We start from the raw sequence: 12612 nt of genomic DNA on the forward strand, positions 1-12612 counted from the left end.
CTTATTTTATATAATCGTGGGAAACGATTGTAATCTAGCGATCATTCGTGATGACGGATAACGAGACAGCTGAAACAGGAGACAAATTTGAAAATGTAAGATTGAAAAATATTTATAGATGATTCTCTCTTTCTCTTTCTCTTCCTGTTTCTCTCTCCTTTTTCTCTCTTTCTCTCTCTCTTTGTTTAAATCTTTTTCAATATAAAAAGTAAAAATGTGGCATGACACATCTCCAGATTTATTTTAAGGTTATTTTATTGCAGTATCTCGGTGTGGCATATCCACATTTGCAAAAAATCGAGAAGAGATTCTTCGAAGTAGTCGCTGACGGAAGTGTCACCGAAGTGCGACTATTTTTGGAGAAACATCCGGATTTCAATATAAATGCCATCAATTTTCAAGTAAGCACATAAATTCCCATTCTGAAGAAGCATGAAACATTGATGTCAAAAAAAAAAGGTACAGATTTCCATACGGATTCGAGCAAGTAGAACTCGCTCGTGCGGAATTGGACGAATATTTTTCTGATTTAAACGTCAATTTATATCACAAGAATTCTCAACAATAGTTGCAAATATTATTTGCCAACAGGCACGTTGACGATTCGAAATGCTAAATTACACCCTGGCGGAATAAATTTGCCATAAACTAGACTCCATTTCTTTTCCATCTACATATTTCGTTAAACTACCCACGAAGTCGCACGAGCGGCGCATTTCAAACCGAGCTCCTAAACAGTTCGTAAAGATATTTCCAAATTTATCTTTCTCGTCACTTTGCTTTTTGTAATTTAAACGACACCGCCGCTCATGTTAGGGTTCACCCCAAAACGACGGCGCGTCAAAGAGAGATGCGCTTTTCGCATTTTCGGTATTCAGGTCAACTTCCTGTCAATCTTCTCTTTAATAGCGTTCGGTGCTGATACTTTAAAATGTTTTACCGTTTCTGTGGATCTATATATTTTTTTCTTTAATGCTCAAGAGAAAAAAGAGAAAGTGTGATAAAGAGAAAATAATATAAAAAGATATGATAAAAAAAAATAATAATCCATATTACTCGTTTTAATAGTGATTTGTAATGTTGTAAAGTATTAATAAGTAATTTTTTTTATAAAAATCTCGGTGAAAGTTTTTTGTACAATCAGTAAATATTTATTTACTGATATCTTAAACCGAATCCAATCGGTTTAAAGTCTTTGACAAAGTCGTGTGGTTTAACCTGTGCAAGAAACGGCGGAACCAATACAGGAAGAAGGAAAACAAAACGAAGAGAATGAAGGCGATGCGAAGTCCAGTTATCTCAGATCTTTACTCTATAGAGGAACACGTACCCCCCGTGGAATGTTTCCTTCAGCCATTCGGTAACCACCTTAGTGTGTTCGCCTCTCTCTCTCTCTCTCTCTCTCTCTCTCTGAGAGGGTCCAGAAAAGCGACCAAAGTCTCGTTTGACTTTGAGGCTGAAATGCCGAAGCGGCACGAAGAGAGATGGCACGCGAATGGAAGAAGAGGAGGAGAAAGAGTGGGAGAGGGCGAGGAAAAGAGACAGAAGAGGGAACTCGAATGGAAGAAAGAGAGGACACGGAGAGAACGACGAAGCTGGGTGTTCTTCGTGTATCTCCAGCCATATTTCAGACCGTCTTTTTACAAGACAATGGTTTCAACCGAGACCTGATAAAAATTATTCAAATGGCCCGCTCCGCTGTAAATTCTATATGGGAATTCCCTCGACATCGGAAGCTTTTCCACGATCTACTTGTGTGCCCTAGTGCGATCTATAATACATATCAGTAAATCTGGCGATACGTCAATTCGGCTCGTTACTTTCTGTGTGCGTGTGTGTGCGTGCGTGCGTGCGTGCGCGCGCGTGTGTGTGTGTGTGTGTGTGTGTGTGAGTGACAGATCTTTTAAATTGTCATTTCTCTATAAAAATAAAAAATTGTAATGTGTAAAAAATATTAAAAAATTTAGTTCCTTTCATAAAAGGATTATCTCATGGATTAACTCCGGAGCACGCGCCTCGATTATTCTGCAGAGTGTGTTTTCGCTTATCATCGTTCGCCAAAGAAAATTCGCAAAAACAAATAACAAACAAATATTTAACCGGGCGTAAAATCTGGTCGAGTCATGACATTAAGGGCGGCAGCTGTCTATTGTCAAGGGACAGCTAACGAGGGCTTTTTGCCGAGCATATATCACGGAGTATTATTGTCGTTAGGCGTGTGGATGTCCCAGGGGCCTGTCGAAAAGCCAAAATATCAGTGAATATTGTGACTGGTGTCGGCGACAACAATGGTGCTGGTCCATTGTTGAGGTCCGCCTCTGTAAACGCACCGCAGATGGGCGAGAAACGTCGTCGAACCATTCTTCCTACAAAAAGGGACACGACCGAGAAAAAGAGTGGAGCCGATTGCCTTCTAAAAGTCGATCTTACTGCAGAAAGAGACCGTGGATTCGTGGTGGGAAGGAATTCCGGGAAAGTTCAGAAATTTTTCGAGCGTTTAACCGTTCTGTCGCTTTGCGACAGAGAGTTTTCTTAGGCAGATCGCTATTTTCACATTCGATTACTGACAATTACCGTAGCAATAGAAATTGAAAGAAAAGACAATTTCGGATATTCATCTATTTTACTAGTGTTAATTCGCGCTTCAGTCTTCCTTTTTCTGCACCTCCATTTCCAACTTATGAATAAGCCAACTTTTCTCGTTAGCCCAGTAATGTTAATTGTGAATTTTTCATTTTCAGGGTGTTAGCGCGCTGCATATCGCTGTTAACGAGAGAAATACGGCGATGGTCGAGTATCTGTTGTCTCATCCAGATATCGATCCGGGCGACACGCATCTGCATGCAATTCGAGATGATCAACTGAGGATCGCCGTGCTGATATTGAATAAGCTGAATGAATTGGCGCCGGGCCTCGAATACGCCGGTGTCACTCACAGTCCTGATTTCCCGGACGATACAACACCGCTTGCGGTGGCGGCACAATACGGGCGTTTCGAGATAATTGATATGCTCAGATTCCGACATCACATTCTGCCGAAACCACATCCTCCTAGTTGCAACTGCGACGAAATTTGCAAGTACGATATCGTATATCGTCGTTGTGCACCAGTTCGTCTTGTTATAAGACAATATTCTCGCAAATCTAGTTTACGAAATTTTTTTCATGCGACTGATTGAAAAACTTATTCCATTCGTATATCATATATTTTTTTTCCCTTTTATCGCAGACCGGAAAGGGAAAAGGGTGATATCATAACCATGGTAAAAATGAGATTGTTCATGTACAGGGCGATATCGAATCCAGTGTACATTTGTCAAATCGAAGAAGATCCGATCTTAAAAGCTTTTCAATTGTCGGCCGAGCTTAGAAAAGAAGCTTCGTTCGACAAAGAATTTTATCCCGATTACAAGGCATTGTCCGATGTTAGTGTAATCTCATTCCTTGTCCAAATTTATTGGATATTAACACAATTGTCAGCGAAATTCTTCATTTAATTACATATAAAAGACAATCTGTAAGATGTATAGGTGATAAATTATCTATTATTAATATATTTATATATTTGCCACGTATCTGTTGCTTATGAAAAGTTAATAATCCATCTAGTTTTGTGATAAAGGAGGTGACCCAATTCGCCGCAGACTTGATCGGATGCGCACGTACCGCGGAAGAAGTCGAATGTGTATTAAAGCAAACTGCTGGTTTTGGTCGTACCTCTAGTTTCGTATATCCTCGACTATTACTAGCTTTGGATTACGAGCAGAAAACCTTTGTCGCTCATCCGAATGTACAACAGGTAGCGTAAGAATGTGACAGTTGATGTTCAGGGATTGTGGATTCTTACGAGAAATATTGTTGTAGTTAGTGATCTTTAAATCTTTATCTAAAAAAAATGGAACAATAAAAATTATATTTTCCACATAAATCTTAATTTTGATAATTTTTTTTTTTTAATTAAATTACGTAAAATTCAGAGTAAAAGCAAAATTTAACTTTATACCATTTGTAAAGAATTTAGTTTCTCGTTTTTCAGGTACAGAATTATTTGATAAAACTTGCGAGCGCGCCACGACGAAAGTTTCCGCAAATTAAGAAATTTCATTAAAAAGTTAAATTTGATGTCCTTTCAGCTTGTCGAGAGCCAGTGGATTGGCACGTGGCACGAATGGAAAGTCAGAAACATGTGGCTGAAGTGCCTGACGATAATTCCGCAGATCGGCCTGCTACCAATCAAGGCGCTTGTCATATTATTCACACCGAACTCGGAACGAGTCAAGTTCTATGAAATCCCGGTTAACAAATTTCTCTCTTCCGTGGCGAATTACTTGATATTTCTCACATTCGTGTTTTTCCAATCGCGTAGCGACAAAACCGAACAGCTACGCGGACCACCCAATACTGGTGCCCTCCTAATTATCTCCGAGATTAAAGTTAACCCTTTAGCTACTATGCGCCACTATAGTTCCTCGGAACGATCGTTTAAAACACAGAACCATTATAGTGGCTCTCTTCGACATTTCGATGTTTTTTTCGTTATATATGTGTGTATATATAAAATGAAAAATAAAATGAAAAAAAAAAACCTTTTTTCCTCCTCTTTACCTTTTTTTTCGGTTGCGTTCGGTCGTATTCCGCGGTTGAGCAGCGCACAGCTCCGCTCACCTATAGCTAAAGGGTTAAATCTCTCTCAATTTTTTTTTTCGTTTTTAAATTGAAATTATCCCTTCAGGATACGAATGGGTTCTCGCTATTTACGTGATATCGTATATATTTGCATTTGTTCGACTTTGCATTATGGACGGTCCGGCCAGATGCTTTAAAACGCGTACAAACTGGTAAGAGAAGAATTGATATAATGGTAAATTAATATTAAATTCTTCAACATAAAAGAATTGTGTTGCAAAATTCGTAATTCAATTAATATATATCTACATAATTTATCATCACTTTTTATACATTTATATTTTCTCTTGTTCAATTTTATAGGTATGAGCTTATTATGCTCATATTGTTCGTGCTAACGTTTCTCTTCTGGATAGCTGCCGCAGTGGACGTTAGGATAAATGGTCAACGAGAATTGGAGAGAAAATACTGGCACAAATACGATCCGACTTTGATAGCGGAAGGAATATTTTGTATCGCGGCAATCATGGCCTTTTTCAAATTACTATTCATCTGCCAGCTAGACTACGATCTAGGACCTCTGCAACTTTCTTTAGTTAAAATGATCAGAGACGTTGGTCATTTTGTCGCAATATTCGGTATCATTGTCCTGGCATTCGCAGTTGGTAAGATACATGGCTGTATGAAAAGTCTCTATGAATCAATAGAATAATTGCAAACATTTTTATTTAAATTTTCCAAGTTAAAAGATTTAGCGCCTGCAAATTTGAAAAAAAAAAACAACTCAAAATTGCGTTTTACAAAATGAAATATTTTTTATCGCCATAACGTTTTTTATGAACTTGAGACTTGTTTCTTCAGGATTGTGCCATCTTTATCAGTATTATAATGGAATGGTGCAGACGGATGACGAATCAAAGCTGAAGATAGAGCAAGAGAGTTCCTTCGTCGATTTCAGGTCTACTCTAAAGACTCTCTTCTGGGCTGTTTTTTGCATGAGCCCCGTAGAAAGCGCTGACGTGATTATCGAAAACCTTCCAGGTGAAAGGGAGTCAGAAACAATAATTAATCATCATAACTTCACCGAATTTATCGGTTATTTTGCTTTTGCCGGTAAGTACATTTGATTTCATTTTTGATTCATACTATTTATCAGTACTAACAAAACCATTTTATCGAGGAATCGTATCAATAATTTGGTTCTATTCTTCAGGTTTCCAATTTATGTCCGTGGTAATCGTCTTGAATATGCTAATTGCTTGTATGGCAAATACATTCACCAAAGTGACTGACAATGTCAATGTTGAGTGGATCTTTGGTCGAACTGAGGTTAGCAAATGTTTATATTTATTTTTCATATTTTAAAATTATTTTTTTCAAACTGAAAAAAAAAACAAACGATAAACGAGAGAGGCGTGTGAAATTCAAAATAACAAATCGTGGACCATTTACAAATGTCAATACCATCTATCGTTTTACTTTTTCAGGCTTATGTCGATGTCATGCTTACAACAACGCTTCCACCTCCATTCTGCATTTTCTCCATTTTCACGGGATTGCGACCAGTAATCAAATACATAAAAATACTGATTAAACCACCACCAGGCAAACGGGCACGATGGGATTTTGTAAATTGTTGCTACATAGTCAGTATACCATCACCAAATCTCAATGACGATGCAACGCATTATTAAATCGAAATTAAAGAATTTTACAAAGTAGAAATTTATTTCGCGTCGAGTAATCTTTCTTTTCTCTTCTCATGGCGTTTCATTTGTATTTTTAAGTATCTATAAGTAGAATTGTCGTTACGACAGAGCGAGTTACGATCAATAGATAAAAATAGAGACTGCTTCGATTCATTTACTTAAATCCCTGTTGCAGGAGGATCTAGAGGAAAAAAAGGACATACGATTCGCAGAAGTCATGTCGCAACTAGTGCAACGTTATCTTCGTCAACGTGAAAAGAGAGTGGAGGAAACTGACGTGCAAAAACTGAGAAAGGAACTGATAGAGTTCAGCAATATTCTGAAGGAGGCTCTTAGTCCGTCTTAAAAGATCGTTTCATCGTAATATTCCACCTCAAAGAGATATTTCTATTTGTGTCATATTAATTTCTTAATTCTTTGCGCAGTACACAAGTCATTTTCAAAAAGCGTGACAGGATAATATCTGTAATTATAAAGGATTAATTTCTACTTTGTACGAAATAAGAAATACTTTTTATCAACATTAGATAGAGAGAGAGATCATTCATTTTCATGGCAAACATTGTTTTATCATTTTAATTGCATTAATTTTATTTATATTATTTAATAATTCTATTTTATGGATTAATGCACAAAGTGCAGCTGCAGCAAGTGAAGGAATAAACAATTCTTAGACAGAGCCCGTTTTTAATGGTCAAAAATAAAATTTTCTTTGGAAAAAAAAATTACATTTCTTCAAAATGTTACGTCAAAAAGAAAGGAGAATTGCTACAAGAGATAAATGTGATGGGTTTTGCATACGTAAACGAAAGGCGTTGACATCATTATGCAAAAGCAATATAGTGAGTGATTGTTAATCCAATTTGCATGCAACTCCCATCGCGCATCGCCGAGATCGGTTAGGGGACGTTGAAGAGAGAGAGAGAGAGAGGGGTGGATCGACGTCTTTAGCAATCGAAGGAGGGAGGTCATGCAGAATCGAAATGACAAATCGAAGCCACATTTCGATGCACAGAGCGATGAATTACAATACCCCCCCGGGGAATTTATATCTACCTCCCTATCTTCGTGTCTTCTCACGAATTATTTGTCGCATGTCCTGACAACCTTCGTTAATAATTTGTGGACGATAACGCGCGTGTGGCAACGCAATTTACATGCTTCATGCGTCAAACACAACTAACGAAGCGTATTATATGTACGCTTGACACATGGTGCGCCCGTAACAGTTGCGGTTAATAGACGTGATTGTTCAGCAATTTGTGCAACTTGTTTCCGCCGTAATTTCGTAATGTTACGTAATCTTGCTTCGCGGGTTTCTAGTAATCCCGTGCCTTCCTGAAACTTTTATTTTCCAAGGGATCCCCTTCCGAAATCTAGCAAGATCTTCCGAGGCCAGATTATCAACGCTTTACGACGTTCGCATAAACTTTCTTCTCTTCTGTGACGCGAAGGACTCTCTCCTGAAAACTAAGGGGGCGTTTCGACTCTGTAGAGCTAACAATTTTCCAGCGTAATCTGCGTACCGGCGGGAGCCATTCCCGTTCTCAGTCACGTAGTCTAAATATTCTAATCTTAGCTCTCATATTCTGGGAAACACCTAACTGCTAAGATACCACTCGGGGGAAACGCACTTTTGCAGGAAGAAGACAGCGCGATGCTGCTGAAAGTTGTGCGTGACGAGATGAGAAGGGAAGGCGAGCGGCGAATGATATACGGGCAGAGAGAAAATTTCATTTTGAATTCAAGCATATAAAAAAAAAAAGCTCTACATTCGACGTTGCCCGCCGAACATGGAGAGCAGCAAATGTTATCGTTTCGAGGAAACCAACCGGAAAGCTTTTGGCAATTTCAATACAGCGCCGATTAATTGAAAGCTTCGACAACAGAGGAAATTTCACGCAATAATGAACATTGATTACCCCCACCATTTTGTCAATACAATCGGAGCATTGAATCAAGGACACTGCTAAAATACAAGAATTGTGTAACTCACTTCTGTCACATAATTCGAAAAGATTATTCACTCGTTCATTAAGGACAGATTTTTCATCTATGTGCATAATTATTTTTAAATAGAGGTAAAAAGTTTATTTCTAATTTTGTTAATTGTGTCCATAAAAACAATCAGTGGCTTTCTTTACATTAATCTGTCATTACAAGTCATCATTTTATTTAAAGACTTATTATCATATTACAATTAAATCCGTGTGTATTAATCCGATAAGAACGATAAATGTAGAAAAGAAAAACGCAATAAAAACGCCAACAGATTACATAAACGACAAAAGAAATTAAATGCTTCGAAAGGCAGAAAAAGTTGAAGTAAATAAATAGCGATATATTAAAAATGTCTTTAAAGTGTGACGGGAAGGGATAAATGAGCGAGAGTGATTGATCTTTATATTTAACGCGGCTCAAAGGCAGAGGCGAAAGGAAAATATTCATGTATCGAGAAGGAGAGTTATTTGTCGGGGATTATTGCTCAGTACGAAGGGGCGAAATGAGAAGGGATGCGAGTGGGAGGAGTGTGCAGCGGGAGTTTGTGAGGATGCGCGTTAAAATGGACCGTCCGCAGTCACAGTTTGTACGCGACACTCGCGCTGTAAACAACGCGCTTGTGTAATAGAGACTTCGCGTCTAGCCATTCAATGAGAATTCGTGCTCCGTCTTCATCGTATCGGCTTGTCGCCAACGTTGCAGCGATCTGTCGCGCGATTCCAATAGCGAAAAAATTTGTCGAGGTCGACTATCTTTTCAGTCTGAATAACACATCGAGGGCTTTCTCGTTGCTTTAAGAGCGTCGCATTGCAATTTGTATGCGCCAAAACGTCATCCGTCCGATCGCGAGCTCGAAGAGAGAGCTTATTGATTTACCGTGATTGGACGGAAGTTGAGTGAAAAGTCGTACGGAATGATCATTGAGATGGTAAACGAAACTCGATGTTACAGTTCCCTCGCGAATCCGATGAACTGTGTCTCTATATCTGAATGCGGATTATCCAATGTCAAGCCGCTTCCTAAAAGTGTCATTGTGTGTTGAAGTAAAATAGAAACGGGGCTGCTGCTGCTGCCGTCGCCGTCGCTGCCGCTGCTGCTGCTGCTGCTGCTGCGCGCGCGATACGTGGGATCAGCGCGAGCACAGAGGAGGGTGCTTTGAAATGTGTCGAAGAACGGAAGTCCAATGGTATTCAATTTGCCCGAGTCTCTCTGGGGTGAATGAGAGCGAGACGAAGCTCGATGATGCGCACGAAAATTGGACACTCTGCGAACCGTGCTAAAGAGGGATGAAGGCGAACCGGGAGCTCTTCGATATCGCAATAGTGTAGGTGAGGGGAAAGTCGTTCGATCGGCGATCGCTTTATATTTTATGCGTGCGCAGGTACAGTTGCCGTTGCCATGTTATACGTTGTAATCGTTAATCTCCTCGGATAAAAATTATGGCAAGAGCTGTTTATGCTTATCCCGAGCATGCCTCTCGTTTTACCGAAAGGCAGTCTCTCCGTTAGTTATATTCTCCGATATATATTAAGCGAAGCTATTACGGGGCGGAATAGCGCGGCTGTGGCGTAACAATTTTTTCTGGCGTTATCAATCTTCGTGATAAATAACGCCAGACTCGGATTGAACGGAGTAATAGCACGAGTAGATATTCTGCACAGTCACGGAAACAAAATGGAAGACAAAGAGAAAAAAATTGACGTGAAAAAATATCCGTTGATAGACATCTCACTCATTTATCGTATCGATTCTAAGTGATTATGATACATGGTGTTTTATGAAACAACACTGATAAATTAAATATTTTTCAAGATTCATGTGTCCATCCAGAAGCATACGAATGAAGAAAGAAGCGTTGCAATAAGCATGACAATTACAATGTACAATCTCAAGAATTGGAACTATAATTGTGGTGGGCATTTAATCAAGTCGAAGGGGTCTATATAATTTTTTTTTTTTATCAATTTTATTCGCCTCTTTATTTATTTCGTCACCTTTTTTTTATGCACATTTATGCATATTATGCAAACATTGCATATTTCTGCACCGTCTTTCCCTCGATATATTGTTTGAACGTTTCTATTGCGCGTAAAAATTTTCTTCTAATGTAAAGCATTATTTTCTATCAACATGAAATCACAAGTCTCCTGTCTAAATTATTATCGAAGGGACATAGAGTTTCGCAATCCCGAGGGTAAGTATGCTACTTGAGAATAATTTACTACCTCTGGAAGAAGCCGATATTTACGAGTAGGTTCTGCGAGAATTCATGTAAAGGGAATGACGAGTTGGGAATCCTCCGTAAATGAATATGTTCTCCAAGAAGATTTCGCATGCCATGATGTAATAGGAAGATATCCAACACGCACGCGTACACGTGGATATACCTTTTATATATTTTTCTTTTCGCTACATAAAAAACAATATTTTTTACATGGCAATTTTCTGGAAAATGATTCCTTTCTTTTCCTTTTATCTCTGTTTTTCAAGAGAAAAAAATTCCCTCGTCGCCTCAATTCCCAACGTTCTCGTTTTTACAATAAGAAAAATGTCTGGTATTGCAATTTATAAATTTCGTGCGTAATTCGCATAGCGGCGTACGTTCATTTACACATGGTAACGTTCCTTCACGTCGCGCAAAGCTTTGATCCTAAATACCAACGACCCTGGTATCATCGTAAGATTCCTCAGGTGATAAGGCTGAAGTACATTATCTGACAGATATCTAATATTTTACGAAAAAGCGTGATCTCTCATATTCCTACTTCCACGTGTGTCTTAATAAATTATGCATGGCGTTCAAAAGCCTCACGTTCTCTCTTCCTCTCGTCAATAAAATACGTTTTTTTTTTCCTGAAGCGCCTTAAGTGCTCTTCCTTAGGTAGACGTGGATCCGGTCCGTTATTATTTTTATTTCGCTAGCAAAGAGAACACATCAATCCTGGGTAAGATTCGAGTAGATATGCGCTCGCATGAAAAAAGAAAGAAATAAAAAGAGGAAGGAAATGTGATCACGTCGAATGTGAAAAAGGGAAAGCCTGTAGCGATGACAGCGTGGAATTACTTTTCCTCTTGCTCGATTTTTGCCGCCAGCATATCCTATCTCTCGGTTATATTTCGCGACGACCGAAAGACGCAAAAAGTTCCTCGCGTTTGATTGAACTGGTCGTTCGGGATATACGGAGATCGAATTATTCATCAGTTTGTCTCTAATAAATAATAATTCTTTGACACGTAATATAAGTTTGAAGAATGTAACTTGACGAACAAATGCAAACATTACTTATTGCGGTACAAAGAGAGCGTTAATCATGTAGACGTGCAATAATGTATTAAACTACATTGGACAGACGTCAGAAAATACCAAGTCCATAAATAATAAAAAAAGAATTATATAAAAACGATTAATAGTGATCAATTAAATTTAATGATGTTAATCAATTTGAATGAATACTTTCACAGTATTTATATATAGAGTATCTACGCTTTCTATATATTACTTGCTGAAGACGGCCCAAAATGGTGCCAAAACGTCCATTTGGATTGAAATAAAGTTTGTACTTTAAGCAGAAGTAATTTGCGCATTGAGTGCTAACGCGCTAACATTTGACTACCTTCCTTGATTTTTTTCAAAAATTCCTATCTAAAGACTATTCTTTGAATAGCACGGAAAATTTCAATGTTTCAATATGCAAATTACAAAATGAAAAAAAAAAACTATGTTTTTTACGGAATAGGACAAATTGACTACAAAATAAATTAATCAACAATACAAAATAAATTTAAATGCCTTTAGAGCCTCCGTTAATATTTGAGCGGATTAACTTACAATAATTCTTACAAAAACAGTTTGCAAATAACAAAATAAATTAAAATGCATGAAACGAATTTTTGTTACAGCATTCAACGACATCAAATTCGCGAAGTGAAATGGACGAAGGTCCAATTTCCATCTTTCTCGTCGTTATTCTCGCGACTGTCGGCTTGATGATGATCACCTCGCTACTAGCCTGCTACGCTTGCATTTTTCGAGATTTATGTTGCCGTTTGGGAAACAGAGCCAAAAGGCGACGTCAACAGAATCCTCAACGAGAATTGGATAATCCGAACAGAGCCAGATTAGACGTAATACCATTGAACGATATTACAACCATGACAACACAAATGGAAAGTATGCCCACGGAATCAGAGAAAATTTAAAAATGAAAAGCAAAAGATATAAATATGGAAATAATTGGAAAACGCTCTTTGCAATAATAAAATCGCAATCAAAACT

At 38.2% G+C, this 12612-nt stretch overlaps 1 protein-coding gene across 1 annotated transcript; it reads left to right on the top strand.

Moving 5' to 3' along the window:
* The first annotated feature begins 221 nt into the window (after positions 1–221).
* On the top strand, positions 222–6879 carry LOC105198528 (short transient receptor potential channel 4). Its single transcript, XM_039455415.1, has 12 exons — positions 222–401; positions 2742–3079; positions 3185–3475; positions 3610–3806; positions 4066–4574; positions 4672–4678; positions 4733–4838; positions 4990–5291; positions 5488–5739; positions 5840–5955; positions 6114–6272; positions 6511–6879. The coding sequence occupies exons 1-12, from the start codon at positions 222–224 to the stop codon at positions 6679–6681; spliced, it is 2628 nt and encodes an 875-aa protein (XP_039311349.1). The 3' UTR covers positions 6682–6879.
* The last annotated feature ends 5733 nt before the right edge of the window (positions 6880–12612 follow it).

The sequence above is a fragment of the Solenopsis invicta genome, chromosome 12, assembly GCF_016802725.1.
Source record: "Solenopsis invicta isolate M01_SB chromosome 12, UNIL_Sinv_3.0, whole genome shotgun sequence".
Classification (NCBI taxonomy): Eukaryota; Metazoa; Arthropoda; class Insecta; order Hymenoptera; family Formicidae; genus Solenopsis; species Solenopsis invicta.

Excerpts from the sequence above, each read along its gene's own strand:
- LOC105198528 (XM_039455415.1), top strand. The coding sequence starts at position 222 with ATGACACATCTCCAGATTTATTTTAAGGTTATTTTATTGCAGTATCTC. Across the intron at positions 3,476-3,609 it reads TATTGGATATTAACACAATT|TTTTGTGATAAAGGAGGTGA; the intron begins GTCAGCGAAATT and ends TAATCCATCTAG. Across the intron at positions 5,740-5,839 it reads CGGTTATTTTGCTTTTGCCG|GTTTCCAATTTATGTCCGTG; the intron begins GTAAGTACATTT and ends TCTATTCTTCAG.